Source organism: Oreochromis niloticus, linkage group LG14 (assembly GCF_001858045.2).
Source record: "Oreochromis niloticus isolate F11D_XX linkage group LG14, O_niloticus_UMD_NMBU, whole genome shotgun sequence".
In the NCBI taxonomy this organism is placed as follows: domain Eukaryota; kingdom Metazoa; phylum Chordata; class Actinopteri; order Cichliformes; family Cichlidae; genus Oreochromis; species Oreochromis niloticus.
In genome coordinates this window covers 40415262-40433228 of record NC_031979.2, presented here as the reverse complement: position 1 = coordinate 40433228, position 17967 = coordinate 40415262, and the positions used below count along the sequence as shown (strand labels likewise).

General features: G+C 46.5%; 1 protein-coding gene and 1 long non-coding RNA gene across 2 annotated transcripts in view; one reads left to right on the top strand and one right to left on the bottom strand.

Annotated features, from left to right (window-relative positions):
• Window positions 1–1253: 1253 nt before the first annotated feature.
• On the top strand, window positions 1254–7029 carry LOC112842073 (uncharacterized). The gene is made up of 2 exons (XR_003213682.1): window positions 1254–1311; window positions 1816–7029. It is a non-coding gene; the product is annotated as an uncharacterized LOC112842073 (long non-coding RNA).
• Window positions 7030–8955: 1926 nt separating this feature from the next.
• LOC109200070 (macrophage receptor MARCO) overlaps window positions 8956–17967 on the bottom strand; it is a 13654-nt gene continuing 4642 nt past the window's right edge. The window contains exon 8 of the mRNA XM_025897932.1: window positions 8956–9160. Coding sequence (XP_025753717.1) covers window positions 8956–9160 — 205 coding nt within the window. The remainder of the gene's footprint in view (window positions 9161–17967) is intronic.

The window sequence follows — 17967 nt, the reverse complement described above, 5'->3', positions numbered from 1 at the left end:
TGAAACAATCAGAATCAGAATACTTTCTTAATCCCTAAGGAAATAATGTGGGTTACAGTTGCTCCAAGAAGAAATGGTAAAAATAGTAACAATAACAGACTAAACTCCAAACAATACATTATGTTACAGATGTTAATATTAATAAGTCTTTGTCAATTGTTGATTTGTCCTGTTCTCATTGTATGATGAATTATGATGGCTGTTTGGTAGCCGTTTGCATACTATGCACACTCTCTCTCTTCATATGTGTGTGTGTGTGGTTGGGGGGGGGCAGAGGGAGTGTTCGCCCAGGGCGCCAAATAGGCTAGGACCGCCACTGCACACACACACACACACACACACACACACAGACTCACACTAGGGCTGGGCCATATCATACCATTCACAGTAATACCGGTACAATGTTAGGCAACGATAAGAAAATAAAATATCGCGATAGAATATGGGTAAAACGCGCATGCGCAGTGCCTTTGTTTTCATACGCACATGGCCAAAAAAGCAGGCGGCAACGGAGAATGAGAAGGGAGAAAGCAGATTGTTGAGTGAAACGGATGAACCAGAATTGGTTTGTAAAAATGCTGCAACTTCAGTGATGTGGAACTGGTTTGGTGTTTGTCCGTCAGATACACAACAAAGCACATTTTTTTTTGTAGAACATGCAACTGGGCCGTCGTTATTACCGTATTTGTCGGACGAAGGTGCTCGTAAATCTGGGAGTAATCTGGGTCCTAAACTCCGTCCGCTTCAGGTCCCAAAGTCAAACGAACACTGCAGCATCACTGAGAGTTAAAAACTGTCTAAATTCTTTCATCTTTAATAAAACGATCATAGTTACACCTGGTAAAGCAGCAATGCTGAAGTTTAACATCCAGGCATCCATGAAAACAGAATTTATTACATTTAACGGAGTTAGAAGTTAGCAGGAAGTTAGCTCGCTAGTTTCGCTAGTTACCTAAACATGATATAGCATGTTCTGACTGAGAGATTTCTGAAACATTCAAACGTACAGCTCTGCTATCACTTCCAACATAAATGAAGACAGAAAACTAAACAGCAGTGATGTTTGTAGGGTTACTGAAGTTGGGCTAGCTGCTATATAATGATGTGCTACGTGATCGCTAGCTAACAGCTATGTTAGCATAGCATAAACACAGTGAAGCTGGAGGATGAACGCTAACTTTTTTCCACTCGATAAAAGTTAACGTGAGGGTTCCCGATGGTTAGGGACAAATGCAATCGCATGGCAGGATGCTGTAAACGGACCAAACTTCAGTCAGGAGAACAACTGAGATAATCCATCCACAATACCAGGTTAGTCATTAATATACTGCAGCAACATGGGAATAGAGCAGCTGTGATAGAATACAGCATTAATGAATCAATGGTACAGAAGTGGAGGAAGCAAGAAGAATGAGTTGAATAAAGTTTGATTTATCTGACTGTTTTGTTTCGCTTAATGTGCCTTATAATCCCGTGCACCTTATGGTCCGAAAAATACATATTTCACTTTTTTATTTGGCACACTGCAGTTTAATGTTGCAAAGCACCTCTTTTTAACTTCAGTGGATATTATACATGGTTATGCTCAGGATATGTCAGCCCATTTCTACTGGAAATGCCTTTTGGTTACACATACACTCACACACAGACTCACACACACACACAGACTCACACACACACACTCACACACAGACTCACACACACACACAGACTCACACACACACACACACACACAGACTCACACACACAGACTCACACACACAGACTCACACACACACACACACACACAGTAATCCGTGTTGTGTTTACACACAGTGAGCCTGTGAGCAGACAGAGGTGGAATTTCACTGGGAATCTGCTGCTAAGTGACTGGAATGATAAGTGGCCGGTTTGATGTGGAAGCTTCTCGCCGTGTTTCTGGACGTCAGTCTGACGGCGTTCCCACAGAGCTGCAGCCGGTCAGCTGACCCAGCGAGAGGAGTTTCTCTCAGTCTGTGCCGTCAGTTTTCCAACGAGACAGGAAATCATCTTTAGGACATTTCAATGATGTGAGAGGAAGTCTGCACTTCAGCTCGACGGAAGAGAAAATTAGTTGGCGACTGGATGTGGAGCCCAGCAGGTTGCTCTTACTGGGACACTGTCCAGTGACAGCCTCGGCCAGTTCTCCTCTTGTTATCCAAGATGCTCCTTTCAGAGGTCTCCCCAGTGGATCATCTGCCTTCCTCCTATCCTCCTCTGTCACACCATGTCCTCCTCCACTACATCCATCCACCCCCTCTGAGCTCGTCGTTCTCCTCCTGCCTGGCAGCTCCATCATATTCACCCTCCCTCCTCTGCACATGTGCAAACCATCTGAGCCTCTCGGACTCTGAGCTGTCCATCTGACGGGCTCATTCCTGGTCCTTTCCATGCTGCTCACTCCCAATAAACATCTGAACACCTTCATCTCGGCCTCCACCGTCTCCATCTCTATCCATCCCTGACACTCGTCTCCATCGTCACCCTCCCTGCACTTTGTCCTTCACCTCTCCTGCACTGTCCAAACTTCTGCTGTCTCATTTCTTACATTAATGGTTCAAGTGACAGTATGACAACTCAGGATACAGCGACGTTGTAAACATTATAACTGCCAGAAGTTTCCTGATAATATCACTCCTCTTCCTCCGTCAGCCTACATCGACCTACGAGCTGCCATGTGCATGACCGACGCGCATTTTGCTGCAGTATTTTCAGTCCCAGCTGCACGTTCCTCTCTGCATGGAGGACATAATATGCCATTTTTCTGAAGAGTTGCTTTCTCTCACAGACGATGCTGAGCTGACAGTTTTTCCTTAATGGGAGACAGATGCAGTGTGGGTAACCGTGACCTCATATCAGAGCAGTTATATTATGTGATGGTAATTTGATAATCGTCCCGAGCGGTGTCCTGGAGTTTCAGAGCGATCTGTGGAGCGCTGGCTTGTTTTTCTGTCCTCTGCCTGCAGGCAAACCTGTGCAGCCTGTTCTTATTATCACTGCAGCTGCAGCTCAGAGTGCAGGCCGGCCTCGCTGCGTCCCGACTGTTAAACAGCTTCCTGCTGAGGAGGGCAACACGTAGGAGCAGGAAAAGGAACCGAATTCAGGCGAATTCCATCGATTTATTTATTATTACTTTTGTGAGTTACATGATAATAATCCACCCTAACACACACGCAATCCTGGACTTTAAAACTGGGAAGTAATGACCATGGATCAGCCCCGCCCAGTCGGTCTGAGCTGGGTTTGAGGTGGCCGGTGGGACTTTGGAGCCATAAAGTTCTTTTTATCAGAGCAGCCCGGCTCATCGGTCAGATCTCAGAGTGTCAAAAACACACACGATGCAATACTTAACACCAGAAGCTGCTTCTACGTGTGGAGATGAAGGAAAAGGTGGAGAAAAAATGTTAAAAAAGACGTCACAGTTCGCAAAACGTGTGTGTGAAAAGGCGGCTGTGGAGAGCTGACCGTGTAATGCTGCAGATGATTGATGCTAACTGTAGTCAGCACAGCTTCATTTCCCACTCACAGCATAAAGGAAAAGTACTGCACACACACACACACACACACACACACACACAGTATGCTCCAAACATGCATTAGCGATGTAACGGTTGAAGCTTCTGACTAAAAGCCAGGTGCAGCAGCCCGATGGAGGGTCTGGAGGCAGACGTGAGCATATTTGGACGAGCCGGTGGAGCATCGAGTTGTTTTTATGTCATGGTGAAAATGGTAAAACAAGCCTCTGAAAGAGAGCACGAGTGTCTGCAGACCCCAGGCCAGCAGTCACGTGTCTCTAAAAACATGTGTGCAGTTTTTAACGTTCCTGTCTGCTTTGTGTCAAAGAACTCAAACTCTGACACAAAGGGATTGGTGTCAGTGTTGACCACAGCTGGTCATGTTACATATTAATGCAAAACTAAGAGCAATCATTTTATTCTATTAAGATTAGGTGTACTGAACCAAATTACTAGTAATTCACTAAGGTAACGGCTAAAGTGCAGTGACTCCAACTGTGGCGAGACGTTCTCTCACCAAACTGGTGCTCAGATGTTTTTGGGTTTTTTTAAATCCACCCAGGAGAACCATCCATGATTAATGTACTAGTTCTATCGCTCTTATTTTGAAGGTTTGGACCTTCCTGTGTTGTGTTTCTCTGCCAACTCACTCACAGCTGCTTCCAGATAATGTTTTCATTTTTTTTGTTCTTTTACATCTGGAAAGCAGCTTTTTTATTTTGATGTTGTACCAAACGGAGAAAGTTTCCAGGACGTCAGCTGGTCAGAGCTCTGAATCTGTAATAAACGGAGAAATCTCTGTGCGATGTGCCTCTGATCCTCTGAGCTGCTGTTGGCTGGTGCCTTAATGAAAACACTGAGATGAATGTGAGTGTTTTGGCCAACACACAATCTGAAAGGTGAAAGATTTTGTCATGCCAGACTGAATCTGACACCTGAGACGCCTGAGCCCACATCATCAGCACGTTTATCTACAGATGGCTGTTGTGCAACCTGTGTGAGTGCAGTTCACTTCAGATGGAAGAGATCTGAGTTTAGATCGGGAGCGCTCTGTCATGTTTAACAGGGTCACGGATCCACAGAAAACTAAATCTAAAAACTGGAAAACTTTAGAGACGCTTTGAACTGGATGCTTATTCATGTTTACTTCCTGTTTTGGTTTGACCTTCATGTCTTCTAAAATCCACAGTCTAAAAGTCAAAGTCTTAAATCTGAATCCCTGTTAATATTTGTTTCTGTAACAGCCAACATGTCCGCCTTTTATATGTTTTTAATCAGCTCATGGCGATAAAGCATGAATCAGCTTTTATGACTGCGCTCCGGCGAATCAGATCGAAGCAGAAAGTCTCAAACTCTGCTTTTACTTTGGCAATCCCCCCCCCCAACATCATGTTACCCAACAGCCTGCATGGAGCCAAATCCATCATCCTTTAACTCAGTTTCCCAGACGTTTCTCTTCGGCTCGTGTGCAGACTTGATGCTGTGGGAGCTGTGCTGATTGGACCGTGCTGCTCAGGTTTGTTAAGTTTATTAAGGTCATAAGTTGAATGAGCGAAGGCGAAGGCGTGCCTGTGTCCTTTTCCATCAGGTCTCTGTTTTATTGCTGCTGATGATCAATAAAACGTCCACAAGCCAACATCTAACCCGTCAGTCTGTTTACACATGCCTGAATTCCCATGGTTCCTGCTCCCGAGGCTGATTTCGACTAATGATTATAGTAATAATAACATTTATAAAAAAAGTGTTGAAGCAACGACTACAGAAGATTCTCAGCTTTCAGTTCTGTGCCGATGACACTGTGGTTTATGGTCACAGTTCATTACGCACACAGCTCACTGTGTCCTCCTGAGTCAACAGGGTCAGCTGAAGGGTTAGCGCTCAGCTGGATCAGTGGGATGAAAGCTTCACTCTGATTGGTTGTTATGTCGTTAGACGACGGCACTTCCTCTTAAAGCACTTATTTGTTTAATTGTTACGGGTCAGGTGAAGGACGGTCAGCAGGTAACACTGAGCTGCTTCCACATGTTTTAAACTTTGTGGACTTTTTAAACCAGCTCCAATCTTAGCCTTGAAAAACAAGCTAAATATCGAGGTCACGGCCGGGGACCAAAATGTACACATTAACAGGTAGTAGCAGGAGTGGGTTAGCAGCTGGTAACCATTACATGGTCTGGTTATCTGGTTAACCACCAACTGCTTCAGTTCATCCAGACGAGCACCAATCAGCTAACTGAAGGCTCCAAGTCAGGCTAATGACAGAAATCATTTTATTTAAACGTCCGCAGGTAACAGCAAACACCTTTTAAACCACAGCATGACTCTCAGTCAAACTAGCACACGATCAAACCTCCTGAGAGCAAAACAACCAATCACAGCAGACCCTCCTCTGCCAGCAACAGCCAGTTAAAAGCATGAATGTAGGCTAATGTCCTCAAACTGAACAGCTCGGAATCAGAAATAATCGCCATCAAAATCCATCACAGGGTTCCTTTATCCTTCTCTCACGCCCATCTGCAGAAACACTCTTCCTGTCATGACCCTGTGCCCTCTCGGCTGACTCTGTATGGCTACAAGTGTTTTTGTTGTGTTGCGTCTCTCTCTCTCCCCTCCCGCGCACTGCGCTCTACCGGGGCGGAGTCATGACGGCTCCAGCCCCTGGCTCGGACACCTGCAAGCAATCATATCATCACCACGCTCGCTTCTTAAGGCGGCTGCTGAGAGTGCTTCTTCGCTGGATTATTGTGTAACACTCGTCAGTGTCATTGCAAGTCTGAGCTTTTTCCCGAGTTTCCTTCGTGCCGCAACTCACCTGTTCGTCCTCCCTGTGCCAGATTTCTCGCCAGCCTGAGGACCGCCGTGTGGTGAGCTAAAAGCCAGAGTCCGAGCTAACCTGAGCTTCAGTGGAGGATTGTGTACATAGCCCGTTCCCTTCCTGTGCCTGTGTTCCCCGGAGACCCTCTTCCTGTGCCCCCTCACCTGTATATATCCGCACCTGGTGTCTGTGTGTAATAAATTGTGAACTTTAGTGACGGTCTGCCTCCGAGTCTCCCCTGAGCCTGACACTTCCACCCTTAACCAGAGCAGATGCCTCCTCACTGGGAGGCAACCAGCTCGAGATCCTTTGCTGGTGGAGCACAAAGTGTTGAGGTTTTCTCTGATGTTTCTCACCCTGACCACTCGTTACTGAGGTCCTCAAATACTGTTCCAACAGCCAAGGCCGCAGGTCACCTCTTGGCCTTGCAAGACGGACGTTAGGGTTAAAAACACTCACTGGTCTGAGCCTGAGAACCAGAACCCACCCAACCTGACCTGACGCTGAGGACAACAGTCACAATCCCATCAGACGTGCTGCAGTATCAGTGGAAATTAATCTGCAGATCTGCCTGCACAGAGCAGATGAGGAGGACAGGAAATCAGACACATAATGCATTTTCAAAATAAAAGAACCTTGTGTTTGAAGATGTGCAAAGGATGGAACACAAGTATGATGAGAAAGCACCCGGTGTGTTCCTGTGTCCTCCTCCACCTGCACTTCAGCTGTTTGCTTTTTGAGTCACATTTAAAAGAAATACCTGGAAAGGAAGCTTCTTAAGTTCCATATCTGCCTGTTAGGTTAATGAATAATCACGTCAAACAACGGACGTTACAATACCGACCAAATCACTGTGATTAGGCTGTTTGCCATAATTGAGCAGCTTTAATATACGCGGCGATAAACACTATCAGACATGAAACTTTGATCACGTCCGGAGAGCTGACACGCTTTCAGGCTTGGTCGTCACGTTTTTTATTACTTTGTTTTACTCGCCGTTTGGCTACAAGCAAAAAACTGCTCGGTTAAGATCGCAGTTTGGAGTCATCTGCAGGCTATCAGCACTTTGGATGCCCGACAGTAGAGAGGTCAAAGGTCAAAAGAGTTCCTCTGCAGGGCAGAAGAGCTCGCACAGAAACTGAAGTTCATAGATCTGTCATATCTGCTTTGTTTTTTTTCTGCACATGGCCCAACAGGAAGTTAAAATGTGACAGTCAGCAGCGGGGGAGGAGCGCATTTCTATGTTTCCATCACAGTGGACAGTTTTTTTATGCTTCATTCAGTCGTTCATTTATTAAAACTCTGCAGCGTTTCAGCCTCTGAAACAACTGAGCTGAATAAAGATGAGGAGGAGGAGGAGGAGGAGGAGGAGGAAACGCAGGGAGGTGAAGCCATGAAAAAAGAAAGGTGTGAAGGACAAATAAAGACAAAGCCTGGACTTTGATCAGTCTGCATTCTTCTGTTTGTTTGCAGCACTAATGGCAAAAAAGCAGGAACGTGCTGCGTTCACTGACTACTGAGTTTGCAGGGCTTCAGACTGTATCCTCTGACACTGCTGGGCTCTGTCGTCATCGTCATGGTGACTGCGTGTGATCACGCTGCTCTGTACCTGTCGCTGTTTGACTTCACCGTTTGTTTGTACTGAAAATAAACGTTGTTGCAGGTTTAAACAGAGTCCTCGGTAATAAGCAGATGCAAATCTTCATGACTTTGGAATGAAAACGTCTTTAAAACGATGGATTTTTGTCTTAAAACATCTTTGTTCAGCGGGGTCGGTGTAACTAACACTAACTTTATCACGGTGTCACTGAGAGGGGAAACCCCTTAAATGGTCATCTGTGGGCACACCTGCAGGAGAGAGTCAATAAGAAGCTGGCTTCAAAGGACCAGCCGTTACAGTGGGAGGGGCTAAAACTAAAACAGGTGGTTTCAGGCAAAGGTTGAGTTAATAGAGAGAAGGATTATTCTGAACTTTGAATCATGCAAAGCTGCTCTAAAGGAATCAAAGAATTTTAAAAAATGTATGTGAGGAGGAGCAGAAGCCAAGGGCCAATCAGAGAGCAGCATTAAAAAGTCCCTCAGTGAGCTGATCAAAACCCACGGAGACATCAGGAGGCTCGCGTGGACCTGTGATCTGCAGCAAACTTTCACCTGCACTCAGTTAATCAATGACGTTTCCTGCCACGGTCACACCTGCCAAGTCAGAGAGCAGACTGTGGACTGGAGCTTCAGGACTCGGAGGGAACTTTACTGCAGGAGAAACACCTCTGACCTCAGCTGACCTCTAAAGAAGCAGACTCACAGCCTGACAGGGAAACACAAACTGCCAGGAACAGTCAATAATGAGCCGCACTTACATTTACTGCAAATACCCACAAATCCAGTTTCAGCTAAAAGTCTTTGATTTTCACTTTTATGGCTGCCAAGTGTCACTTCCTGTCTTTTCTAATATTACTGATCGATCCCAATAAATTAAATCCGATCCTCACTTTAAATTCAGTCATGTTTAGTTTCTGCTCAAAACCCCGACAACTTTCACTTTTCTGCATCTGAAATCATTCTAACAGATAATAAACTCTCCGTGTTCACTGCTCCATCAGCGGGTGTTCGTTACTCACAGCGCGGGGACATGGTGGCGGAGCGGCGGGTCACACTGTCACCAGGAGCCGGGCTGAGGCGTCCAGGAGCCGGACACCGGGCGACGAGACAGCGGAGAAAAGCTCGACTCAGTGTGAGGAGAAAGCTGCGGCTCTGGGACTGAAGACGCACAGAGGAGGAGGAGGAGGGTGCTGCCTTCAGGCACGGTCGGAAATTTCTCAATCACAAAGGGAGCGGCGCAGTGATAGGTCAGAGACCGCTGACGCTTTATCGCTGTAATAATATCATATATGACGTGTGTCTCACACACAGGTCTAATGAATCCATGAAAACAAACTGACTTTATTATTATAATTGTTGTTGTTATACTGATGATGATGATGATGATGATGTTCGGGTGCTGTCGTAAACACTGTGCTGACGTCACAGTTGGCACACAAACCAGCTCACTGTTCATTTAACAGCGATCAGACTCGCTGGTGACTCGGCGACCACGCGTCCCGCTGATGTGCGACCATCAGCACTTTCATCCCGCTCACCGCAGGCTCAACAACAGCGTAACAAAGAGGCCGAGAATGCAGCACGGGATGGGGGTTGGGGGGTTACAGGAACTCTGAATATTTAGTCAGAAATACCGAATAATTGTATTAAACCAGATTTTTGATGCACGTATGCAGCCCTGCGTCCTGTTGCACATTTATTATGTGAGAGGAAAGACTGTACAAGAATGTAAACATAATCTCAGGATTATAATTGTTTTACAAAGTGGAAAAAAGCATTTAGACCTTATTTAAATAAAGTAAATACATGACATTATTGTGTTATCATTTCTGATTTATTAAAGTGCAAATGTAATTCAGCATTTTCTGATTATTATGATGACTTATTGTTCAGTAGCTCGGCCTATAATAATGTAATTATTCTGCCAAATAATAAGCAACAAAAGCTCTACGAGGTGCAGTAATTATACTAAAAGCTGTAAGTATGACATGGAAATACAAAATACTTGCATAAAAGTACTCAGTTACATTCCTACAGGTTCTATCCTCGCTCTCATCCTGTGGTGTCATATTTCAGTGGGGCCGGTGCCGCCCCCTGCCCCCCTCCTATCCACGCCCCTGTGCCCGAGGAGAACTGTCGATATCTGGGGAACCTTTTAAATTCAGGCTGGAACTTTGTCTTTTGGTCAGATGTTATGTGTTTTTCCCCCTGGGCCGCCAGGCCACCGTAGATTTGGTTTTTGTGTTCCTGATCTGGTGGATTTGTTGCCCCAAACACATTAATCACCGGTTTGCCTGTGTGTGCTGCAGCGTTTCTCTCCCGTGTTTGTTTTGGGGCACTGGAGACTTTTCACAGCAGCAGAGACAGACAGGAAGCACCAGAGTCCTCAGACTCAGCACACCTTCACCTCAGGACCAAGACAGAGAGATCAGCTCGAGGTCACTCCATGACTTCATACCATGTACTACATAATTCATGTGAAGCACCTTGTAACAGCCTTATTAGTCTCATTACTACAACTGCTGTTTTGAGATTCCCAACTTTCCCACCTCATACCAGCAGGAAAATCTTTGACTTTTTACTCCACAAACCCACCTTTAGGTTTTAGCTGTGTGTCCAGGCCTGCTACGTTCTAAATCTGTGTGACTGGTGCAGTTTTATCAGGATATTTGTTAAATAAATGAATCAATCTAAGGCTACGTCCACACGAGCCCGGATAGATTTGAAAACGGTGTTTTCGTCTGAAAACGCTCCGCGTCCACACTAGCGTTTTCAGTCATTTTCACAGAGTTGTGCGTCCACATTGAAACGGCCGAAAGCGCTTACGTTCCAGTCCTGCACATGTGCAAAAGTGAGTGAGAATTAAAGAATTTGAAGAAAAGCTGTCTGCAGCATGTACAGACTGATATTAATCTTTTTTAGGGCTGTCAAAATTGAGAGCAATCAAAACAACTGCTGTATAATGTCCTCCGCCATCTTTGTTTAATTAGTCACATGACTGCATCACATGACTAAAATGCGTCATCGTTTTAGAAAGTCTGCGTTTTCGAGCGTCCACACTGCGACAGGACAGCTCTGTTTTGAAATGTATGCACTTTCGAGAGCGTTTCCAAAACGCTGCGTTTTTCCTTGAGGAAAGCGCCGTCTCAGTGTGGACGGGAGGCCAAAACGGAGAGAAAACGATGCGTTTTCAAACAAAAACGCATCAGTGTGGACGTAGCCTAAAACTAATCAGTCAGCAGGTACTGAGAGCAGTTTCCCCCAACGCCTCCAGTATAACAGGGAGGTGTTGCTGGGACACCACCAGCTCCACTGTGCATTTTTAACACATGCAGCTTACAGATTAGTTCAACTTCAGCTGCTGGAACAGCACAGCGAGTATATACACATGAGCACAGGTGGAGAGAAGCACCAACACACAGCTTTTATGTCTAGTCCATTATGTCTAATACTCTTTCTTTGTTGGAGTTTTCTTTTGTTCTTTCTGTTTTTCACTAAACCAAGAACGCGAGAGAAAACAGTTAAAGTTAGACTTGAAGGGAAAGTCTGAAGTCTGCAGGAAGCAAATGGAAGTCAGTGTAATGTCCTCTGAAATGTGTGTGTGTGTGTGTGTGTGTGTGTGTGTGTGTGTGTGTGTGTGTGTGTGTGTGTGTGTGTGTGTGTGTGTGTGTGTGTGTGTGTGTGTGTGTGTGTTTGTTTGTGTGTGTGTACATGTTCCGACATCTTTGTAAGGACAGAAAATTGGCATGTTACTATAACTGTGGGGACCAACAGTCACCTATGAGGTCAAAGTGTCCGTCCCCACGAGTTTGAAGGTAATGTTTGAGGCTCAAAGCGTGGCTTAGTGTCAGGGTCACAGTTAGGTCATGGTGAGCATGTAGGGAAAGCATTATGTCAATGAGATGTCCCCACTAATATATGAAAACGAGTGTGTGTGTGTGTGTGTGTTACATTCCTGGCTGGCTGGATCCATCAGCTGGTAAACACCTCACAAAAGAACTCTCACAATACTCATTAACTGCTTTCAACACAAGTCAAAGCAAACACACACACACACACACTGACCCCAGTGACCTTGCCCTCAGTCACAGATGACCTTTCACCACACTCTCCATGATTTTCTCACCTCTGATCAACACATTCCGAATCAATCGTTCCTCTTTTCCCCCTTGTTCCATTTTCCTGAAACGACTCGCTCCAGCAAAGAAACGTCAGTTTTCAGAGGCGCCTGGAACGCATCACGGGAGGAGAAAGTCAGCGTGTTTTATGAGGTGATAACGGTCCGGGTTAAATGTTGTTTCCCACCCAGCTGAGGTCGATGACACGTCGCACAAATGTGGAATAAATAATTATAAACAGAACAAGAACATGGCTCCGGTTTTCTGCCAAAAGCACCGGATTCATCTGACCTGGGATCAGTTTTAAAGGAGCGTTGGTCCAGAGGAAATGAGGCTGTTTCTCCATTATGGTCACATGTGGCTTCTTCTCTGCATGATGGAGCTGTAACCTCCACGCTGGTTCCTGAGCGTGTGCAGTTATCAGCCTCGTCCCTGCGCACAGAGACTCCTCCACGTCCTCTGAATCCTTTAATGATGATGATGACATGTGCTGTCGATGACCAAACGTTCACAGATGTTTGAGGGTTGATGAATACCCGATTAACCTCCTTAGTGTTTCTTTTCGGTAACTCTCACGTCTCCAGCCTTTAAAACTGTGTTTGTGTCATCAGATTAAACTGATCAAACATACAGCAGTGTGTGTGTGTGTGTGTGTGTGTGTCTGTGTGTGTGTGTGTGTGTGTGTGTGTGTGTGTGTGTCTGTGTGTGTGTGTGTGTGTGTGTGTCTGTGTGTGTGTGTGTGTGTCTGTGTGTGTGTGTGTCTGTGTGTCTGTGTGTGTGTCTGTGTGTGTGTGTGTCTGTGTGTCTGTGTGTGTGTGTGTGTGTGTGTCTGTGTGTGTGTGTGTGTGTGTGTGTCTGTGTGTGTGTGTGTGTCTGTGTGTGTGTGTGTGTGTCTGTGTGTGTGTGTGTCTGTGTGTCTGTGTGTGTGTCTGTGTGTCTGTGTGTGATAAGTCCTTTATCTGAGCAAACTGCAGCTCAGCTTCAGTCCTTCTCTCTGATCTCAGATCAGCTGGCTGCTCCGTGAGGAGCGCTGTGTGCCTGAGCTTCACACGGCTGCACGGTGACCTCCACAGCGTCCTCCGTGGAAGAATCGCAGACACGGCGAGGGGGAGGAGCTCCATCAGGGGAGGACGAACACGGTTAAATCTGAGCAGAGAGTGAGGATCACCCATCCCACCGTGAGGACGACCACGGGGGCGGTTAGCACTGCTGCCACTAGAAGGTTGTGGGTTTGAATCCAGTGCTGGCTGGGTTCTCCTGTGGCTTCCTCCCACAGTCATGTGTGGGCTCGAGCTAACTGGCCGTGGGTGTGGATGTGAGTGGTTGTCTGTCTCTCTGTGTTAGCCCTGAGACACATTGGTCACCTGTCCAAGTATCCCCCTCCCCCATGACTGCTGTGATGGACTCCAGCCCCCCCACCACCCTGAATCAACTAGGATGGTTCATGTTTGTGTTGAATTTCATACGTGAGTCCGTGTTGATCATCTTCACTGTGGACGAATTCTTGGCTGCAAGTTTCAGGAGAGAAAATCCCAGAGATAAAGAGCTCGATGACTCAAACAGATACGCCTGAGTTTGTTCCAGATCAGTGCTGGACTCTCCAAAATTTCACACCAGCATTGTGAAACGGTCGATGTGAAGGGAAAGCTGTGCAGCCGAGTCAGCAGCTACAGATTTAATAAAAGAGCTGGTTTCAGGTCAGTGGGGCACAAAGAGAGAAGTCTGTACAGTCAGTGTGGTTTTGTTTTTGCTGCTGCTGTTCCTTCCAGTTTCACCGGCCGAGGAGTCGAGAATCGAAACTCTTCCACAAAAATGGCAACGATTTCACAAGCCCAGTGTCAGCGCGTGCTGCTGTTACCTTCAGGTGTTTGTGTAAATCAGCCAAAACAAGTCATGTGACATCAATGTCGGGCTACTTTTACAAACCAGACAATCAGCAGACACGTTAACAGAGAACATTCCAGAATAACACAGGAAACTCCGTTTGACCACCTTCAACCGGCCACTGCAATAAAGTACGTTTTTTATGCTTGATCCAGAAGGAAGCGTCAACCTCAGGCTGCAAATCTGAATCCGACTCACTGAAACTGCAGTTCTTCTAACGTCCACCAGAGGTCGCCCCCCAAAGCGACTCACTCCCCGTACATCCATGTGAAAAACAAAGTTTCCACAGACTCTGCAGTGCTGGGAAAACCTAAGCCGTTAGCTTAGATGGCACCAAATCACAACAAATGACAGTCGCCACAATGCAACTTTATCAAGTAAAGACCCTTCAATAATACAGAGAAAAACCCAACAATCATATGACCCCCTATGAGCAAGCATTTTGGCGACAGTGGGAAGGAAAAACTCCCTTTTAACAGGAAGAAACCTCCGACAGAACCAGGCTCAGGGAGGGGCGGGGCCATCTGCTGCGACCGGTTGGGGTGAGAGAAGGAAGACAGGATAAAGACATGCTGTGGAAGAGAGACAGAGATTAATAACAGATATGATTCGATGCAGAGAGGTCTGTTAACACTGGCAATTGCCAGTTAGCAATCCATGACTGAAATTCATGTCGTCACACTTCGCAGGTGAAAGAGAAAAAATGCCGTCACAGAGAGTGATTCTGATCATGTGGATCACATACATTGGGGGGAAGTAACAAAGTACAAATACTTTGTTACGGTACTGAAGTAGAATTTTCAGGCATCTGTACTTCACTTGAGTATTTATATTTCTGACTACTTCTTACTTTTACTCCCCACATTTTAAAAGCAGGCTCGTTACTTTAGGCCTGATGTGTTTGAGTCAGTGTGAGGCAGTGCTGTTCGTGTGTGAATCACAAGGAGACGTCGCAGCAAAGACGTCACAGAGCGTTTGCTTTGTCTTGACCCAACACCTGAACGACTGCAGGTGTCTGTACGTTGCGTTTGCGTCAGCGTGGAGCTAACCCTACAGACGAGGAGCGAGCACAAAGGCAGTAACGTTTTTAGGTGTTTCTATCAGCTCAACAATCATCAGCAAACACACAAACTGTGTGTGTGCAGTTTGTCTCACAGTGTGTTGCAGCTAAAGGTCCAGCTGCTGATTTCACAGGGAGAGAAAAGACAGAGAGCTGAGTTCACTCAGAGATGGAGAAAGATAAGAAAGAAGGACAGGAGAGGAAGAAGAGAGCTTAGAGTTAAAGGAAGGATGCATGAAAACCCTCTGCAGGTTAGTGCAGGATAAACAGGTTAGCTTGCTGCACAGTGGCCCTCTAATATAAAGACAGGATGATCAGTGTGCTGTCAGTGTGCAGGACGCACATCAGCCAGGACAGCTTATGAAACATCTGCTGACATCTGGCTGAATTCAGGTGTTTACAGGTCAGCTGATCACACTAAGAAGATCTACTGCAGCTCTCAGTGGGAATGATTGTGAGATTCTTTCCCCACACTGAGCCTTACAGCTGATTTTAGGTTCCCCACCTGCTGAATCCACTTTGACCCCTGACTGGACACAGAGGCAATGTCGCCCTCTACAATGGAGGCAACCAAAAATAGATATTGATTTGATTTCCTTCTCTTTGTCTGCTCATGTTCTATAAAAATGATTCAGTCTGGTAAATTTATCAGAATGAAAGTTTAGACTGAAATAAAATGTGTTTTCCTGTCGTGTTTCTGACTGAAGGGCCTCTGCAACACGAGTGAAATCAGTTTGATGGTACAGCATTACAAACGATCACCATGGCACTGCAGGGAAGCTTTAGGGGGAGGAAATGCATCTTCTCTGGAAACCGGTGCCACGGCAGAGAAGCTGCATTTCCACCTACAGTGGAACACTGAACTTCCTGTGGGTATCTGATCCACTCACAGTTAGACGTGTTCAGATCCCACTCCAGCATGCTTTTTCTTGGAAACTGTAAGCGGCGTTCTGTGAATTCTGAGAAAGACATTCCTGGCATCCAAGCCCAGAAGAGACGGAGCGGCAGAGGCATTTTTCATCTGCTTTGAGGAGAAATCTACGATGACGTTAATAAGACGTGTTCGTATCTGAAAACTGAGCCTGGAGGCAGCTCTGCAGGAGCTTCTCTCACACACCACATATCTGAGGCACATCAGTTCACCCTGAGGGTAAACTTTCCAAACGCAGCCTGAGGCCCCGGTTTTAAAACCCTGTAAGTGCAGGATGTTCAGGGTCCAGGTCTCTGGACCGACCTGCCGGAGCAGGTCTGTTTTCCTCTGACAAAGAAGAATTTCTCGTGTGACTGTTTCATGTTTTTCCATGAAAATCAGCAGAAACAAGTTTGAGAAACAGAGTCACATCACAGCTTCTGCGGGAGGGTAAAGAAGCAGCTCTCACCTGTTTCTGTGCGGAGCAGCGAGTGATCCAGGACGTCTGCTCGGGGCTCAGGACGGGGACATCTCTGACCCGTCCTGGGACTTTCCGTACGTCCTGCAGCAGGGTTTGAGTTTCTCCTCAGACTCACAGAGGCCTCGTGTTCCCGCACAGTTCAGCTCCGTTTCCTGTCCCGCTTCAGGTTCCTGTCTGGTTCTCGGTTTAGTTCTGCTGAGCCGGGTCCGTCGTCCGCTTGTCTGCTGGCTTCAGTCCGTCTCCGCGCTCCTCGCTGGGAGCTCTGCTCCTTGTTTCCTGTTTGTTTTATTGTAACTGCACCAGGAAATGGTCATCTTTTCCTCTTCCTCCTCCCCGGAACTCCCCCGTTCACCCCCAACTACACACACACACGCGCACACACACACACACACACACGCACGCACGCACACGCACACACACACACACACACGCACGCACGCACGCACACACGCACGCACGCACGCACGCACACACGCACGCACACACACACGCACGCACGCACACACACACGCACGCACACATGCGCACACACACACACGCACACACACACACACACGCGCGCGCACACACGCGCACACACACACACACACACGCACGCACACATGCGCACACACACACACGCGCGCGCACACACGCGCACACACACACACACACACACGCGCACACACACACACACACACACGCGCACATATAAAATGTTGATGTTTTTCAGTGTGTGTGTTGAACGTGTGGTTTGATTTAATTATTAATAAAAATTTCAGCTTGCTGAAGCTTCTCGTCCTTCTACGATGGATCAAAACGACCTTTGTGATTATTGTGTGAGATAGACGACACGATGCTGTCTGAGTGGAGTAAAAACGAAACATCCTTCAGCGAGACCCCTGCTGCTCGTTTCACACTCGACTGGAGGAGCTTTGCATGAATCTCTGTTCAAAGCACCCCTTCAGCTCCTGCTGGGCCTTGTGCTGTCTGAACAACGCTGCTTTAGCTCCTCGGGCCTCAGGTAGCAGGTCAAAGTTAGAAAGGACTGTACTACTATGGCTGCTTTGGAAGTGTTGCAGGAGAAAGCTTCTTCTCTGAACAGAACATAGCAGCACAGCTGAGGTTTGCAAAGCTTCTGGAACGACATCCTTTTTCAGAGACCAGGCCGGAGATGTTTGTGCATGAAACACAAAACCAAACATGTCAGCACAGACACCTCACACCAACCGTCCCCTCACAGTCACCAAGTGGACCATGAACTCCTCTGTACACCAGTATGAGGACGTCTGTCCCACAGCTGAAGCTTGGACCAAACTGGGTCAGACCAATAAAGTCACAGAGAAACTTTCATGCTCTGAGTTATTGCTGCTGAATCTCCAGAGGGCTGCAGAGAGTCTGGAGTAAAACATATAATAAGACAAACAGGACACTGCTGTGTATAATACAACTGATCACATGATCACTGATCAATACTCTGTAAGTCACATCTGAATCAATGTTGAATGTAATCCACCAAAAATATGATTTTATCAACAACAGAGAAATTCGGTGAAACTGAACCGAGAAGAAAATAAAAGTGAAAAACGAA